The following is a 19670-nucleotide window of genomic DNA, read 5'->3' on the forward strand; positions in this document are numbered from 1 at the left end:
TTCGCTCTTCGCATCAATAGCATTGAGTAAACCAATTGCATTTAATTATGCAAAACATAGTTTGCAAGGGTTAATCATTTTGGCAAAAGTTAGCACTCTTTGACAAGCTCGAGCTAGATCGCAATTAGCGTCATTGACCATGGCATCCGCTGAGCTAGGCCTACCAGCCCTGTTGCTGGCTGTCAGCAGAGCCCAGGAGACATCAGTGCAGGATGCACCGTTGTGAAGTGTTTGTCACTCTGGCACGCATCGTTGTAGTGACAATGTTCATGTAAAGCGAAGCAGTGTTATACAAAGTTCTTTGTTTTGTACTTCTCGTCGAGGATATGAAGTCTTCAGAGCACTCAAAAACTGGGCTGCTGGATTTGGGTGGAGCTAATACAGGTGTCACATGGCGTACTTTCGATCGTGATTGAGATAAAATTATTCAGTCGTGATTGGCTCCTCTGCGCAAGCTACAAAAGGGAGCCAATCGCGGTTGAGAATTTAGATAAGGATCAGGTTTTATAGCAATTGAAAGTGCCCGTGTGACATGAACAGCTCACTCGCATGCACTGTGCACTCGCTCAGATGCATGTCTCATGTGTCCTAAATTGTCACATGCCTGTAAATGTCAGAGCACGCAGCGCCACACATTGGATTGGATGCCAGATTGTGCCATTTGTTCAGTGCTTAAAAAGCTTCTCGTGTTACGGTCTCCAGTAACAGATGCTTACTTCATTGTTGCTGAAGTGCCTTCTTGATGCGCAGTTGTCATTCTCCAAAGCATATTCGACGGCTTTGAGCTTGAAGCCTATGGTATTACTTTCATATCGCCCTATTGTGGCATGCGATAAACGTGAGCAGCCTGATCACTTTACACATGTGCGAACATTATGGACGAGCCACTCGAACTGACAAAGAAAACATGGAGGCATCAAGATAAGAAACATGCATGAAGGAATACTGGTTTTCTACAGTTGGCGTTAGGTAGCACTAGGAAAGATTCAAAAGTGGCTTCTGAGATTGGTGGCGCGTGAAATCTTGAAGGCCATGCCGTGTGCAGCACAATTAATTTGGCACTCAGTAGATGGCACTCGGTGCCATCTGCCTGTCCTAGCAGATTACTTTCATGGCGGCAAGTTTGGGGTACTATCATTATGTGAGGAAAAGAAAAAAAAAAACACTTACCGTATTTACTTGAATCTAACACGCACTTTTTTTCCCAATAAAATGGGTCCAAGAATTGCGTGTACATTAGTATCGAGTACAACCCTAAATCTGTGTTACCATATCGCCATCGACATTTCAAAATGCCTGCCTCGTACACGCTTCGAGCCTAGCTGCCGTAGCTTCCTCCATGTACTGTAGTAGTACACTGTCAGTCTTCCCGTTTTCTGCATTTGCTCTATCAGCATGGAAGACGGGCGGAAGTTGGGCTGCATCAGGGTCATTCAGAGTTCCCTAAACTTGCATGCGGGGCTGATGAAAAACAGGAGAGGCGTTCTACTCCGGTAGCTGCTGCGTACGGCGCGGCCGTGCGGCGCCTATCTTGAAAGCGATCTGCGATGGAGACAGTCTGTGCATCTAGGCACACCACAATGCGTTCTCATCGCTCAGTTCACATTGAAGCGAGAGGCCATACAAAGGTCAATTCGCTCGCTCTTGCTACCACACTTCCTCATTCCAGCGTTCTGATAAAGAGTTTCTGCGGTCATTGAGTGAGATGTGTTCACATTTGCTTGTGGCCGCGTGATGCCATGCTTGTTAATTTAGTTAGTATGCGAATGTTTAGAAGTTTATAATGGCCGATAAAACTGCTATCCTTACTTTTCATATAGCTTTCTACTAATTTGCTATCGTAATCGATGCTTCGCCTTTCGTGTGAAACTGCGACTTTTTCTATTTATTGCAACTTTGGTGGATTGGGAGTAATCTTTGCTTTTCCAAATGAGAGAAAGTTGTATTTCTGTATGAAGAATGAGGTGTGTGGTACTGTAAAGGACTTTTTTTTTTAAGTCACGGCAAACAGGTGCACTTACAGTCAAGGGTGTTTTTTTCTTTTTTTTTTTTTGGTTATGGAAAATGGGCACACGTTACAATCGAGGGCATGTTAGAATCATGTAAATACGGTATTTATTTGAAAAGTGGGCCGTACATTAATTCTCTGAGTAAACACATGCCTGTCATCATCACTCCTCTCTCAAGAGGCATCATACATCACCTTTGTTCTCACGACATCGCGGCCTAGATGTCTCATGCTGTGAATCTGCCCAATTTGGTGTTTGCACTTCTGCATAGCCTGTGAGCAGTGTAATGAATAAACATAAAAATTGCCATCTTTGTAATGGATAAACATACATTGGCATGAGATTCCATGTTGCATAGAATAAAAGTAAACATAGTTGTATGCACCGCTGTTCGTTGTATATAGGATTCAACACAGATTGCTTGACTAAAGCTTCACTTCATATAGATTCAAGCACATGTGTTGGATCTGCGTAACTTTTTTTAAAGGAGCACTACCAGGTTTGACGAGAAGTTTGACGTGCTGCTCTGTATCACTGCTGTTAATTAGTGTTTCTTTCTTGCATCAGAAGGCCTTCAGCACAACAACAACCTGTGCCATATAATTGTAACGTATAATTTCAGTTTATTCATTGTAATAATACATAATATATAAAAGGTCAATCTCCATAATAAATTAACTTTTGTAGTATTTATGGCAGCTGTTCTTAGTGACCTAAATGTTCACGTTGCAGGTCCAAAGATTTTTTTCTGCAATGTTTGTATCATGTTTTCAGAAAAATATCTTGAGAATGCTAAGTCATAGTTCGTGACTAAAGGAGTTTATGTCCCGAAGTAACATATGGGCTATGAGCGACATTATAGTGGATGGCTCTGTCTGTAGTGCAGGGCCTAACCATCAGGTGAGCACGAAGCAAGCAATCAGGTGGCTTGATAAGCATGCTCACATGACAGCGAGGTGTTAACAGTTGCACCACTCATGGGTGTCTGCTGCGAGTGCAACAGTTGTGATCTTTGGTCATTCAGTTTTGGTTTTAGGGCAGTTAGCATTCTTAGCTTATTAACACCACTTTTGTGCGCTGCATCCAACTGCTGTCACATGAAAGAAAGCATGTCCAATGGTTGGTTTCAAACCTGGTTTGCTCATCACAGCAGCTGGATGCTCTGCCCATTGCACCATAGATGCGCACCTACAAATTGCACATAACACCCTTACCAGCTTCATTCGTGCAAGCCAGCGCTTTGAGATGCATGGCATGTTAGTCACATCACATGACAACAATTTACTGATAAAAGTGAGAATTCACATTCTTATAGCTGACAATGAAAATTGAAGTTTTACATCTTAAAAAGAAGCCTATGCAACCGTGCCGTAATTCTTCAAGTCAGATATGCTGAACCCTAATTCTACAGTGCCAGCAGACAAAACTAATGAAACACGCCGTGTTTAGTGAAGCTCTCTTTGTGGCATATGAAGGTGAGCAAGGTCACCCAGTACAAAATATAGCAGCTGCACATTGCCCCCATTACGATGTCAATCATGACTGTATGTAAAACTAGTTACAGAGCTTCCTTTGCAGTTAGGCCTTATTGGCTACCCAAGAGAGCCTTATCAGCTGCCAAGCTAGAACAACGGACCCCCTCATATGTGCAGTTGATAACGAACCATAATCAATAGATATTTCTGACCTTTGCCTTTCTGTGAATAAACTTTCTCTCTCTCTCAGAATGACCACTACAGATTGTAAATAAAGATGTCTAGAGCTACTATATGGTGTGTCACTACATTGCTGGAATGCTAATTGCGTTAAAGGCGACAGTCATTGCGAAGTGGGTTATGCTAGAACGTTTTTGTGTGAAATTAACCAGGATTCATTACGCTAATAAAATTAGCAGTGTCAGCTTTTTCCTTGCCTGGAACCAGTTATGAACTCCTCGGATGACAAGGTTCAAGTCTTGCAACAAGATTAACCACCTGACTCTTTTGATTCAAAATTTAATTAGTTCAATTTTTATAATTACTTGTCTAGTTACAAGCTCGAGTAACTTTAAAATGTGTGCCTCTGTACTAAATGTTATCCTGAGGAAATCTCTTATCCTGTCTTCCCTATATTTAAGGAAATTCAAATGCATTTTCTGAAACACCCTGTATATTTTGCACTAATGGCATCTCCGGACAGTAGATTAAAAGATTTATGGAGTGTATTGGTGGTTTATCTTTGGCAGTTGTAACCTCCAATAACTGACACCGGCTTGATGAAAGGAAGCACCAGTATCTTCAGCACTGGAGCTTCTTTTCAAAGTACGGGTGCCAAGCCACCTAGACTGAGTGCACTCGTTGCTGCCATTTCTGATGATACGAAGTCTCATGGAAAATGAGAAGCAGCCATTCTGAGCATAAGTTAATGTTACTTGCAGTTCTCGAACCATGTTTGAACCTGTGTGATTTCACATGCCTTCATTTTTCTGTCTTGACCACTGTTGATTCTGCAGCCTCAACAAGCTAGCAGTGCGCAGCCAAGATGTAAGATGTGGCAGCGCTTTTGGCTTGTCTAAATCAGCCCAACAGGCTTGGCTGGGGGCTCAGAGTTGGGCTTTTTGCTAATTAATGCAAAGATTATTGTAAAATGTAAATGCAAGTACAATATGGAAAGGCATGGACAAGGTGCACAAAGTTCTGTGTATTTTGCCCCTGTCTTTGTGGCTCTTCATGTACATATCCTGTTCGTCTGTGCAGATGTCCTGACCCTGAAGGCGCGTGTCAAAGCTTTGCCCTGCGTCCTGAGCGCTGTGAGCCAAACCCATGTGTGACTGGTGCCAAATGCCAGGAAGCCGACGAAGTGGGCAGCTTCCACTGCGAGTGCCCGCGTGGCTACCAGGGTTTACGATGTGCTGAAGACGTGGATGAGTGTGCTGCGCATATTTGCGAGCATGACAGCCTGTGCCACAATCTGCCAGGAAAGTACCAGTGCTTCTGTCGGCCAGGATTCACGGGCACACGCTGCCACATAGAGGTGTGTGCTCTTTCTTCAGAGGGTCTTGTTCACATATTCTTCTTTTATGAAAGCTAATCTAAGAACAAGAAAAACTCATTCAAGAAGCTTTAGCTAGGACATGCCACCGTAGTTCACCCAGAGCTTGCAGATCTCAGTGCATTGTTGATCTTTTGATTACATTCTAAGCAACCCATTTAGACTTGGTTGCTGGTTTGAGCTGGTTTCATTCTTTTCTTGAACATTGAGAATTGGCACAATGTAGTGTCTATGCTCATGTGGGAGGGAAGAGTTTCACAGCAGCCTCTTCCTTATGCTTTCTTCTTTGGCTTGGGCAATTAGTGTAAAATGGTGACATACCTTGCCAAGGCTCACTGCAAGGTGCCAGCACACTCAGAAGCTTTTCAGTAATGAAGGCCCTGGCACATTGTACGCATATGATGGCAGAACTCTGTGCCGAGAGCATAACTTAAGCCAGCATTGTGCTGGAATGAACTGACATACCGCTCATAGTGGCTTCAGAAGCAATCAGTTAACTACAGGTACTGATTTACCTTATTGAAGTTTTGGTGGCTATTAATGCACTAATTAGCTGTAAAATATCTTGGAAATTTACTGGAAAGCAAAATTATTAAGGTTGGCAGGCACATGTGGAGCTTTGTTAGGAACTTGGATAACTCGCAGCTTTGATGATTAGCCACAACCATATGAAGGCAACAGATAATGAAGTCAAGGAAAGCATAAGGGAAATTATTTGTAATTTTAATTACTAAGTTAAATTTACAAATATAATTTCTCCCATGTCTACCTTGCCTTTATATGTTTGTGGCTACCAAAAATCAGGCCCGTTAGTTCCCCTTCTTCTCGATCTTTAATGATTGTTATACATTTCATCTGTAGTTGAGTCCTTGTAACATGAAGAAATAAATCTCAATAGTGTGCACATGTATAAAGAGCATGTTCTATGGCCAGCATTTGTCTGCTCGTGAGAAGTGACGATTTCGAACTCAGAAGTAAACCTCCAGCGAGATGTAAGCCTAGTAACTTTTGCAGTTGGGTCTGGCTGCTTCAATTTCTTGTCAACTCCTGTGCGGCACAGGTGAACGAGTGCCTCTCACAGCCGTGCCTCAATGGAGCGACCTGTGTAGATGGGGTGAACGAGTACAAGTGCATCTGCCCTGGTGGCTATCTGGGTGACCACTGTGAGATAGACTTCAACGAGTGTGCCTCTAGTCCCTGCATGCATGGGGCTACCTGTCTGGACCAGGTGAGTTTTGAATAATTCCTGGAGCGTACCGTAAAAAAACAAATATGTGAACCCAAATATTACATAACAGTCAATGTTGAGAGCCACGCTGCCTGCTCAGTCACCCTCGATTTTTTCAGACGACACATTCTTGGAGATGTCTATTTAGAGGCACATACTCATCTGTGCCATCCAGAGCATTTGATATTTTGCATTTCTTGAAGGCATGCACAACATGTGTACCAATGTAATGAGAACCCTGCAGGGCTCATAAAATAGGTAATCCAATGCCATCTAGCCTTAAAGTAGGCGGACGCGATGCTTTTTGGAAAAAGCGATTACCTCCATGTTTTGCTGCAGTAGCCCAATGTACACAGCAGGCTGCAAAGACTCCTTTTTTGGGACCTCAGAAAAATCATCTGTTCCTGCTACATGCCAAAAAGCATGTTTTTCTTGTCTCCTGCCCTGGCTGCTCCCTTTGGTCACTTTGAACTGTCGCACTGCAACACTGTTGCTGGTAGTTTTGTCAACCAAAATTGTTCTCCGCTTGCTGCCTCTATGGTGCTGCCATTGTGCAGCTAAGTAACGGGAAATGAGATGGTGATCAAATGTGGTAAGCGGGGTCACTGGCATGGTATGCATGTTGCAGGCCTTGGCAAATGTCTGTTTCAGCACGACCATTCATGGTTTTCGGTTTTACTTTTCAATCAAAGCATCTGATGACAATGGCAATAGGTGCCTGCTGCTTTGCACTATGTTTAAAAATTGAAACCGTGACTAAACATGGGATGTTTTGTACCCAAATGTAAAACTCGAAGGAAATTATGCATGTCAGATTCTGGATAAAAACGAAGCTTTGTACTATATGCAGATATTTTTACGGTAACAAAGACTTGTACCTTTTGTTACCACATTTTATATCCAGCCATCATGAGCACATATTCGAGGGCCGTGAGATAAGATATAGCACTGATATTTCTCAAATTGCTTTTCTTTCTTGACGCTATTTCGTAGTGGAACAAGCTTCCTAACAGTTTTAAAGGTTGCCAGTCAGATGCAGATTTATGACCACTATTAAGGGCTATTGTTTAATGAAGGTCTGGTGTCACAGTCACCGACTGATTTTCTGGACCTCGCGGGGACTGAAAAATAGTCAGAAAAATCCAACACACCGAAAAACTCATTCACCCCCAAAAATAACATTTATTAGGTTTACAACGGCTTAAAATAATCTCTAATACCGTATTTACTCGTATAATGATCGCACTCGCGTCATGATCGCACCCCTGAATTTTGTAGTCAAAATTAGATTTTTTTCTTTCCCGTGTAATGATCATACCCTGAACTTGTTGCAGCGATATTTTGTGTGCCAAGTCTAGCTAATGATGGTCGTGCTTAACATCTGTCAAATGCTGCGCGAATGACTCTTGAAGACATACCAAGCGGTCTGCACGCAGTACTAAGCAGATGCCCCATTTCATTCCTTTCATCCCTTTCTGCACTTCCATGAAAAAAAAAAAAAACCTACAATCAAACTTGCCTCGGCTTTATTATTTGTAGGCTTCGTAATGGTTTTGGTCAACAAGAACAACATAAAGGGCGCCTTTCAATTTTTCTCGTCTGCACTCGTGGGCACGCAACAAATCGTGAGTGGCAACGAAAGTGGCCACGTTTAAACTGATACGTTAGAAGTATAACCTATTTATACGCCGATGCTTGTAACGCAGCTAAGATATTCGCCCACCCTTAACGGAAATGTGCCATATTAGGATAGCAGTGAAGACAAATGCTGCAGTTTCCGCAGCATGCCTGCCATGTGTTTCTATGTCACTGGCAGCTAAGTGCACCCATCTCTGTTTCTGTCCCCTCAGAGCAGACATGGCTACATTATAATTATTGTTGCAAACTTGCCGATAATAACGATACTATTCATTGCTGATATGGAAAAAACTGTTTCAATGCGCATAATTTACTCACGAGAAGAAAAATAATCACATTCGGCATGTTCAGCTTGCTCCGCCGGCCGCCATTTTTGTTTTCGTGTCCCGCACTGATAACGGCAGCCACCTGCTTGTTGACCCGTTGTCATCCCGCATTTACTGCGGGATGAAAAAAGTGAATATTTCTTTTTGTGGGATATTTAACCCGTGTAATGATCGCACCCCTGAATTTGCGTCAATTTTTTTGCCGAAAAAGTGAGATCATTATGCGAGTAAATACGTTAACTCCCTGCCTCATGCTACGCTTGCAGGCAATCAGATTTGCTTGAATTTGTGCAAGAGTGACGTCATTTCCATATGCAGTCTGACAAGAGCATGACGGCTTTGGCAATCTCCGTTGCCTGAGATCACCATGGAGATCGAAGAAACGAACCATGTTTCTTCACGCCACCACAGTGAACACTGTAGCATTGCTTGGCTCTCATGAAGGCACACGAGGTGAAGCCAATGACACAAATGCTAAGCTGCTTAAACACACACAAAGATGCGATGTCTTTGAGATGCACCACATGCAAATAGCATAGGAAACAAATAAATAAAAGGGATGCCACATTAAGTGATTATCACGATAGTGCTGACCGAAAAAAAGAAACAAGAAAGTGTCATCCCCTGGAGCGACCAAGAAAGAGCGAGCATGGCCTCTGAGACGAGATGATGTCGTGCGCTCTCTATTGAAAGCATGCGCCTCCCAATCTTTGGAGGCTATAAAGTGGGCCACTGGAAGCCAAACCTGGCCAAGCCACTGGAAAATCCAACAGGGAGGTTCCCACGATCGGGTATCATGGCTCGGAACTAGCGATTTAGTCTGGAAAGTTGAACTTTGGGGCCTCAATTTGTCCAAAAAATCGGTTGCGAAAATGCATTACCAGCTCTATGAGAACCCTGACTGTGCATTTATCAAGTCAGGAATATCCATCAAGTCCGAATTTCTGGAGTCTGAAAAATCTGTTGGCGACTGTATATGCTTTTCTTCCCTTTTTTGATTAGTTTTTCTTTTCTCACCACTTATGGTTTTCCTTTTTGTATTTTGTAGTATAGTTGCCTACTGATTTTCGGTATCGTTTCGCGTCAATGAATAGTTGACATAGCAGAGTGTGGGTGTAGGCCAGTTGGCGATTCATAATTTTGGGAAGTTGCGGCAAGCAAAACATGAGATTTGAAGGAAGGGACAACACGAAGCGGTACTGACAACTGATGATTTTATGAAACAAACGCCAAGCTTTTATAGATCAGACACACGTGCACCCGAAAAGTAACGTAAAACCAAATAAAAAACACAGTGACCTTAAACAGGGGTGCAATACAAATAGTACTAAGAAAATGCTGACAGACTACTGAGGCATGGAACATGTGTGTATCACATGGAAAGAAACAAAAGTTATTTCTGAGAAACCGCAACTGACGGCTTATTGGTTTTTACGTTGCTTTTCCGGTGTACGTGTGTGTCTGATCTATAAAAGCTTGGCATTTGTTTCATTAAATCATCAGTTGTCAGTACCACTTCATGTTGGTCCCTTCCTTCAAGTCTCGTGTTTTGCTTGTGGCAAGTTCCCAAAATCATAAAAAATGATAGTTGTGTCTGAATCCTTATGTCTACAACCTTGTAATGTTTTTTTTTTGTATATGTGAGTGTCATTTATTGTCTGTTTCATTGACGTCCCTGTTAATGAGTGCTCACCTGTTTCATTGTAAGCCCCCTATGTTTACTGCAACACCTCCCCCCCCCATGTAATGCCCAGATGGGTCTTTAGGGTATGTGAATAAGAAAATACTTTTACACATCTACGACCGCACTTGTCTGCCCCCCACCAAATCCAACATATAATCGCTATTGCACTCACCCATCACTGTTTCCAGCATGCTTCCAGTGAATGACTATATCCTCACTGCAGATCGAAAAATTCTGTTAAAAAAGGTTCCATGGTGTTTTCCGTGTTACCGCTGCATGATTTGACTGGTAAGCTTTCCATTGCGGTTAAAAAAAAAATATGGGTACTACCATAAAAATTGGTTGTCATTCCTGTTAATCTCATTGCATTGCAAACATATATAGTCCTAATCTGCTGTGATTTTCTACTGTGTTAAAATCCGCTCACTCATGTTTTCTTTTTATGACTTACGCAATACTTTTCCCATATTCCCACAGTCTGCCAGTGTAAATGATGTTGATACACTGGGCTGAATGCAGGTCAATGGATTTCGTTGCGACTGCCCTGCGGGTTATGAGGGCACTCGCTGTGAAATTGACATTGACGAGTGCCAATCGGGACCGTGCCTAAATGGAGCAAGCTGCCTGGATCTTGTCAATGGGTGAGGAGCACTTCTTACTTTGATTATGTGCCCCTTAGTTTTTTTAGTAGCCATAACCTGGATGCAGAGTGACAGGCATTCTGCAGTTAGGCTTCAAGTTACCAATTTTATTGGGTGCACTTTAGGCTACATTTTCAACAAGTGTTCTGGTAATGTAGGTATGAAATAAAATTGTAATAGTACTACTACAGATTCTACAAGGGACGGTCGAATTTCAGTGGTACCAGGTTCCCGCATTTCAGAAACTGGAAATGTGTCAAACATAGAATGTATTACACAGTGCAATTCTGCTGTGTTGGAATAATCAACTAATGATCAGAATTCATGGTAGAGTTTCAATTAGTGCAGTAGATCTGTTTTGTTTTACCTAGTTCATAGAATTCTGTAGTATTACTTGTAAGATAGCTGCTGTATTGTTCGATTCAAGTGGCACACGACTGGTGCATAGCTGTTTGGGTTGAGGTGATAAGCAGAAAATTGGTCGAGACAAAAGCTACATGAAACACAGTTGGTAATGACTATAACATGTGAGCTTAGTTGAAGCAAAAACATTTTAAAAATTAGGCTGTTAGTTACCATCTGCCTGCTCCAGTGCTTTTCTTTTTTCTTCACTTACAAGAATAATTCAAACTGCATCTGCCAGGCATTCTCAAACTTCAATCTACAGCCCCGGGAGTACCGTACATCTGTCTCCAAGATCTGTGAACATTCATATCAATGTGTGCCTGTCCGCACATCCTATAATTTATTCACAACAGAAATGCTAGTACTGTAATCACTTGCCTGTTGTGCCTTTTTTTTCTTTAAAGGGACACTAAAGGTTACCAGAAACTCAAGTTAAAGTGGTAGAGCAATGTTCTAGAACGTCTAAGGCGTCAATATAATCGCGAACAGAGCTTTAGTAACCGAGAAATTGAGGTAAATGCATGACACGATTTGAGACCCCCCAGCGACATTCCGGTACTAGCCCGATGACGAAAGGACTCCTCATAATTTGTGTTACTAATACTCAACTACTCGTATTAAAAATATCATTCCATTCGATTATAAGACGGAAAAAATGCTACTTGTCTACGTCTATTCGATTCTAAGAAAAAATAACATTTTGACGTTACCCTTCAGTAATATGGTGTTCGAAAGGTTTCGTTTTCGCTCGACTCTGCGCGCTCGACTCTGCGCCGCGCACGCTTTGGAGTTTCAGTAGTTTCGTTATCGCGTCGTGCTGTGAGGGTTCTCCTGGCTCGCGAAACTTTCATTTGGAACAAGCAGCGAGAATGCCACGTCCATGTGATGTCGTGGGAAGCCCTCGTTGCTTTCCCGCTCCGGAGAGCCGGTGTCGAGGCCGCCGTCGTAGTACGCAACGACGCCGGCAGTGCGAGCCCTCAGCAGCAGGTCGCGCTCGTCAGTGCTCAAATCGCTGAAGTTGAGCCCACCATCGCGAGCCAATCTATCGGTGTCAGGGTCCATTGCGACGAGCGTCGAAGTTAGCGTCATAGAATGAAGTACCAGCTCATGGGCGTCTTGCGCTGGAGTTTGAGGTATAGTAGCGGCGCCTGGTGGCGGTGCGGGAAACGACATCTGGGTCGTGCCAGCTTGGGTCGTATTGGGCCCTGTCTGTGGCGAAGCACGTTTCTAGGCCGAGTTTTGCGTCGATTCGCACATTTTTATGCCCTGTTGCGAGTGCGAAAAGGCTCGTCGCTTCTCATAGACCACGCCGACCACGCTGCGAGCTCGCCGCAGCCTATAGTTTAACGAAAACGGACTCTCCGTGTGCCGTGGGACGTAATGTGGGATGTAATTCGTTTCTCCTTCCGCTAGCCACCATACTCCCGCTTTCGCTCTGCTGTCGGCTCTGTCTTGGCTCTGTTTCTGGCCGCGCGTTCGCGTTTTGCGCAGAAAAGCCGTAGCGCCGTCTGCGGACGCCGTTCTACTCACCGATGGCGCAACGTCACTATGAGACCATGATGTCAGTACTCCTCGATCGGAGGGCGGGCGATTTGAACTGCGCTAGAGGTACGTGGACGCTTCAGAACGCATTTTCTCTTAAAATAAGTCTCTCCTTGGCACGAAATAAGCGTTTCGAGGTTTCTGTGATGGTATTTCAACAGTCCACGTTGACTTAATAGTAACCTTTAGTGTCCCTTTAAGGCGAATGCCTTAAGTGGCTCATACCTCCGATGGCCTTGAAAAAAAAAAATGCATCGTCTGGTCCAATGGTATGAAAACTATCATCAGCAGCAATTGCTCACTCAGCAAAGTGAAGCGTACAGTGAATACATTCATTGAAATTGTGCATACAACGTACAGAAATGCGACATCAAGTCGAATGGTAAACAGAAAAAAACACCATGTGACCTTCTCAATGGCTCATACCCTCCTAAGGCTGAGGCTACAAGCGCTCACCAAAGTGAAGTGAACAGTGCATACATTCATTAAAATCACCCATACAACACACAGAACAGCAAACGTTTAAATCCCTTGCTGAGGAGGTGCAACATAAAGTCGAAGAGAAACTTCGCTGATGCGATTCTGACTCCGCTGTGCAAGTGTGCACAGCCGCAGCTAAGTGTTGAAAATGAGCCGAAGAAGCCGAACTGTGAAAGCAGCAACGCGACAGTGCGAGACAGCACATTACCGAGTGTGCAGCAGGCTTTTGCCTTCACATGTTACAGGAGTGTACATGCTGTCATACTTTTTTTCCTAGTATGTCTAGTGTTCTCATTGTTACTTCTAGGTATATTGTTCTCCATGCAGCCATTTGGTTGAGCAAGTGAAAGTTATCTGTGATGGGCTCAGCACATCTAGTTTACCGTGTGTCTATGTTTGTCTGTTTAGGGGAAATACGGGAGATCTTGCAGCACTTGCTAGCTTGTGGATTTTATAATGCCAAGAAACCTTGGAATGGTTGCTCTATGCTGATGTACCATCCTGCTGTTCTTAAATGTGCAGGTACGAGTGCAACTGCACTGATACAGGTTTCGAAGGCGCACACTGTGAGCGGAATATTGACGACTGCTACCCGGGTGCCTGCTTGCATGGTGGTACGTGCGAAGACCGTGTGCGTGGTTTCTACTGCCACTGCTATGACGGCTATGAGGGCAGTTCCTGCGAAACTGATGTACCAGACTGCGACCCTCCAAGGCCGTCTACTCCACCCTGTGAAAATGGGGCTGCCTGTCTTGAACGCTCCAATACGAGTCTCTACCGGGAAAATTATCTGGGGCTCTTCCAGAGCTTCAGTTATGCCACGGCTGCTGGATATGTGTGCCTCTGCCCACCCGGATTTAATGGAACAAGATGCGAAAACAACATAGACGACTGTCCTGGCCACAACTGCAGTATCTATGGTCACTGTGTTGACCTGGTGAATGCATATCGCTGCGAGTGTCAGGCTGGATATGAAGGTGTCGACTGTGGGACTGAGGTGCGTGTTGTCTCTTTTTCTCTTCTAGCTTCTAGAAACCTCTTAGAATTTAAAGTGTGTGATGCGAGTGACAATCATATTTACTCAATTTTATTTAATTTTTTCTGAAAGAATTCACTTAATGTTAATATTAGAACAGAGTAAAAAAATTCCACTACCTACACACTATTGTCATTGGCATCAAGCCTTTCCTGCTGAGAACATTGGGCATTTATTTGTGCAGCATGCGCAGCACCATTCACATGCTCAGTCATCACCTGTGGCACCTGCATTTGAGAGCAGGTGCTGTACAAATAATTAAAAAAAATTTTAGCATAACCTGTTTCATGATGACTGTCGATGTTAATGTGATTAGCGTTCAAGCAATGTAGCGAGACTAGTGACATGATTCTTAAATAATGACGATGGCATAACAGTATCGGCATGAGGACAATAGGATGACGGCAAGTCCATGATGACTATCGTGGGATGACGCGTGTATGGCATTCATAGTTTGACGACAAGTGACGAATATTGGATGACGAAGCTGGAATGATGACGATGGAACAGGCCCGAAGGCATCACGACAATGGTATGCAAGGAATGCATGACAACTGTGTGATGACGATGCAATGACGATGAAGACATGACAACGGTGGCATAATCAAATGGAATGATGCAAGCATGATTGCAATGGAATGATGAAGAAGGAATTACGTTGATGGAACAAAAAAGGAGGTACAGTAAGCGTTTGATTTTTCGAACTTCCTCAGAAAACGTCAGAAAAATTGGGCTGTCCGAAAAAAGGTATGCATGCCTTTTACTGCTCCCAAGGACTCATATTGCCACAGGCATGTCCAAAATAGCTCTGAAGACCTGCCAATACACTCGTTAGGTGTACTGTACCAGGCATGTTCGACAAATCGGGCATCTAAAAGGTCGGTTATTGATTGTATAGTGACAATGGCATGACGACAATAGTATGACATATATGAAATTGTGATGATGGCACAATGACAGCTTGATAACGACGGCACGACAAGAGTTGCATTACGAAGCTAAAATGAAGACAACGGAACGACCACGACGGCATCACAGCCGCAGCAAGAGATAGAAATTCAAGACAATGAGCTAAACAAGAACAAGGAAAAAGTGGGAGCCAATCTTTCAACATGTGGACTTGTCTTTTTCGAGGCAAAAGTGATTGTACAAGGTACGATCACTTTCGTGCTCGGCACCAGACATGTCGGGGTCTACGAGCAACTTTGTTCACTGGAGGAACGCTGTTGCACCACATTCGGAGCTGAATTATGTGAAATGTTGCAAAAGTGATCGGATTTCCAAAATCAGTCGATCAAGAATACTGATCCATGGCAGTGCCATCATCACTGATCGACGCATGGAACGCACTTTGTGCTCCCAGCAATATGGTTGTATAGCCTCGAGCAAGGATTGCCAAAGGAGGCCAACGGAATTTGGACAGTAATGTTTCGTTTTGCTAGTCATTGCCTGTGTATTCTGTTTCATTTTGCAGCAACAAAATTTGTGTCCCACAAGCAAGTTTTTCTTTTGCTTTTGCCACCGATTTTGTTATTGCGGGCTTCAATTGTAATTCTTATTTGAGCAATAATTAAGCGTGGCCATCAATTACTCACTGGCACATCGGGCTCATCAGGTAGCTTTGCCATAGCAGGTCCCACATGACGAGGCAGGTTGGTTAGTTCAGATGACCTACTATACAGTTTAGAAAACTTATTGGTGGGCAAGTTACAGTGTGGCCGATGGGGTGCGGGTCACAAATGATTTTTTTTGCAGACACATAGAGGAACATAAATTGCACTGTGAGTTTCGTGCATCTGCTGCTGGCAAGGTTGTGAGCAAAAGCAAACCTCCTCATGCTTTATGTTCTTAAAATTAGCTTTGCCCCATGCCCCAACCTGGCATCTCTGTGCAGTAGTATGGCACGAGATCTTAGCATGTGAGGAAGTTTATCACTTAGGGGCATGAGGATTCCATTGAGCGTTTCCACTCATTTCTGTACATCTTTGTTAATTATCACTGCTAATTTTTTAAAAGCTGCATGGGAACACTAATTAAAAGGGTGTGCGAGTATTTGAAAATTTTATTATATATAATAAATCGAATGTAATATTTTTATTATCCATATTCGATTTGAAAAATAGATACATATTCGAAGATGTTCGAATATTCGGTTGGATACGAATATTCGAATCAAATATAATATATTGCTGGCTGTGCGGGAGCAAGCACAGTTCTTAGCATTCGTTTCTGTCTAATCTAAGAATATTGGGGCGATTTTCCGCTGAATTTTGTGATTTTGTGCTGCTAGCAAAATTTCACTTGTAAAGCACACCTACCCACCAAACTTCTGAACTCTGCGGGAATGCCAGTCCTTCAGTAGCAAGGGGTACGGGTTTGCTGACAGCGAAGGTGCACTTTTTTCTTTCTTTCTTTTTAAATATTTTTGCAGCACCACCCTCAATTCTGAGCTCATTGCACAGCAAGTGTGATAAGAGACGACTGGCACAGGGTCAAATGCCTCCGAGTTTACGGGCATTTGATGCGGTATAAAGCACAAGCTGGCAAGAACAGCTAGTGGGAATTACTAAATTTTCGAAGTTAACATGAGCCAAATACACAATGTTTTAGTATAATGGCTTACTGGTCTAGTTTTTTTAACATTGACAATGCAAGTACAATGTTCCAACATGACAAATTATTAACCCAACTTGCTAATAAATGCATGTGCATATCACTATAGCCCATGTGATATTTGAAGCTAGGTATTTGTATTCAATTTGTATGAGAAATTTTTGATGTTCGCACAATCCTAATATTTAAGTAAATGGTACCTGGGGACAGTTGGTGCTAGTTTTGCATTTGTAATTAACAATTGTGTGCAATGAAAACTGCCACTAATATTATATTGCGAAGATGTGCATTCTGTACATTAATGAAGACAATTACTATGCACTCTTTAAATGTCTATAGTGGGAAGTGGGAGTCAGGCCTGCTTGGATGTTCTGTGCAAAAAAGCCACTAATATGTGCTGGTTTTACGGGTGACAAATCATCAGACTCATTGTTGTTCTTAAGCAATATTGTGACTGTATTATTTGTTGGCATTTTTTTTTACCCCAGGTGAATGAATGCGAGGCATATCAACCATGTCGCAATGGTGCCACCTGCCATGACAAGGTTGCTGACTATGAATGTACATGTGCTGACGGGTATGGTGACAAGAACTGCTCAACACTCCTGATTGGCTGCCGAGAGGTACCGTGCCTGAATGATGCCCGTTGTGAGCCGCTATTGACTGATGATGGGCAGCACTCATACCGCTGCCATTGCCTGCCAGGCTTTGCCGGAAACATCTGCCAAACAGTGACAACTGCCTCACTGAACAATGAATCCACTTGGGACCTCACCATTAATGCAGACTGGCAGCGTGAAGGTGCGCTGGACCACCACAAGTTGAGGATGCAATTCCGAACTACCCTTCCCACGGGTCTGTTAGCGCGCGTGGCCCTAGATAAAAGTCGCATGCTGTTAGTTTCCCTGGCCCAAGGCCGAGTAATTGTGGAGTCTGCAGATGACTCATTGGTCACCATTGGTGAGGGACTGAATAATGCTGAATGGAAGGAACTGAATCTGGAATTGTTATTGGGATCGATATCCGTGTCCCTGACTGAAGGCCCTAATGCAACAGCCTTATTGCCTGGCTATGATCCGGCCACTCCGCTGGTTTCAGTTGTCCTTGGAAGTGGACAGTCTCATCGAGATGCTGCCAATAGTGTGTGGAGTTTGCATAAACAGAACATAAGTGGCTTTGTAGGGTGCTTGAGAGAAGTGTGGCTCGATGGAGTGCTGCAGTTGCCACGTGACCAGGCTGGGCTCTCTGAGGGTTGTCCACGTGAGGAGCAGTGTGTCACTGACACATGCAGTGGCCAAGGCAACTGTGTGGATCTGTGGGACCGGCACGAGTGTCACTGCCACCGACCCTACTATGGCGAGCGGTGTAACAACAGTACGTGCAACTTTTCTTAACTTTTGTATAGCTTACCTAACAGGCAGCAGTTTATCCTCAATGACACTGCGCAGACAAGTTACAAAAATGTTGCCTTGTGCTAGCATCAGTGCTGTATTTAGCTGCTAGAAAAATCTAATTGGAAGTGAAACTTTCCACACTTTCTTGGTGACCATGTTGTGTTGCTATTGAGCGCAAAGGGTAGAAATGTAGGAAAAAATCTGGATATTGAGGTTTCAGGAAACATTAAAGAATCCTGGCTGGTCAAAAAAATTGGAATCTCTTACAACTCCTCTTGTATCCCATTGTAGCTTTGGGACATCTGATTTGATTGATGCCAGCCAAGTGAATATTTAGAAATTGATTAGCAACTTTTATTTGAAATGCGTATTATATATATATGCTGGGTCAGTCGGCACTTGTCCCATCTTTCCGCACTGTTTTCAAGTAATATCGTAGATGTACATGTACCAACAAGCTCAGTTTTCAGCCCTTCTGGTCTTCTGTAAGATGTTCATCATCATTCAAATAATGCAACTCTACTGGTGCTGTTGTGTAGGTGCTGTAGCATTTCTTACATAATTTTTAAGACTGCCTCAATGCACTGTATATGACAAGCCTTCTTACTGCTAGTGAGGGGCAGAGAACTGCTTGCTTGCCTGCTTTCTTGAATACAGAAGCAATCAAAAGGCCATTTAAGGTGGACGTACTTCTAACCCTTCAATATATCCAAAATTTATGTACTGCTGTGCAGGCTACCCAGCGGCCACCTTTGGTCATCACAACAGCTTGAGCTTCACCAGGCTGCGGGTGAAGCCTGAACACTGGGGCAGCCTTGGCCTGGGAGTCGAGGCCACCCTGTTTGTGCGCACCCGGAGTCCTTCTGGCCTGCTCTTCTACATCGGTGCAGAGCCCTCGCCTACGCAGTCTTCATCAGGTGATGAGAGCTTCTTAGCTGCCCGGCTCCGTGATGGCCGTCTTCAAGTGCTTCTGCTGAGCAGTTCTACTGGTGGTGCTGGAACAACCTATGTGCCTAAGATTCTGCATCCATCCAAGTTGCGACTGGATGATGGCAAGCTTCACTTTGTCCAGGTTGGTTGTTGTGTTTAGATTCAAGAGACATAATTCAAGCGTGAAACAATCTTTCTCAGCATCCTCTGGAACTGATTTTGAGGTTTGTTGCAAGTAAAAAAAAAAAAAAAGAGAGAGGGAACATCTACCGATTGCTGGGAGCAGATTTTTTTTTATTTAGGCTTTTGATTACTTTAAAAAGTTGCAGAAGATTCTGGGAATAAATAAAAACATCAAGTTTAGAAGTCTGTAATGCTGCGATGAAAACATATACAGTAAAACCTCATTATAACGAAGTTGAAGGGGGGGTCATAATACTTCATTATAACCATTGGCTATAGTGGCTATTCTTCTCTTCAAGAAACACTCCACTCCCAGTTCTTGATTGTCATGAAGGTAGCTTCGTGGTCGGAGAAATAGATGGATATATGCTAGACTTGCTGCACCAATGCCTGTTTCGGCGTAGTGCAGCTCTGTGTTCTTGCAGCAACGGCACTAGGCCTCTGCTCGGGCAGCTCGTTTAGCAGCAGCGGCAGACGAAGGACTTCTGCGGGTTGCCTCGCTGATGGCTCAGAAAGAACTGGCTGAGAATA

The 19670-nt window shown here is 43.5% G+C and overlaps 1 protein-coding gene across 1 annotated transcript in view; it reads left to right on the plus strand.

The window, feature by feature from the left end:
- The window catches only part of crb (cell polarity complex component crumbs), a 248365-nt gene that overhangs the window by 166974 nt on the left and 61721 nt on the right, over nucleotides 1-19670 (plus strand). Inside the window, exons 12-17 of the mRNA XM_075678266.1 lie at nucleotides 4745-5021; nucleotides 6100-6267; nucleotides 10435-10556; nucleotides 13506-13980; nucleotides 17121-18006; nucleotides 18761-19098. Coding sequence (XP_075534381.1) covers nucleotides 4745-5021; nucleotides 6100-6267; nucleotides 10435-10556; nucleotides 13506-13980; nucleotides 17121-18006; nucleotides 18761-19098 — 2266 coding nt within the window. The remainder of the gene's footprint in view (nucleotides 1-4744; nucleotides 5022-6099; nucleotides 6268-10434; nucleotides 10557-13505; nucleotides 13981-17120; nucleotides 18007-18760; nucleotides 19099-19670) is intronic.

This window comes from Dermacentor variabilis, unplaced genomic scaffold, assembly GCF_050947875.1.
Source record: "Dermacentor variabilis isolate Ectoservices unplaced genomic scaffold, ASM5094787v1 scaffold_18, whole genome shotgun sequence".
Classification (NCBI taxonomy): Eukaryota; Metazoa; Arthropoda; class Arachnida; order Ixodida; family Ixodidae; genus Dermacentor; species Dermacentor variabilis.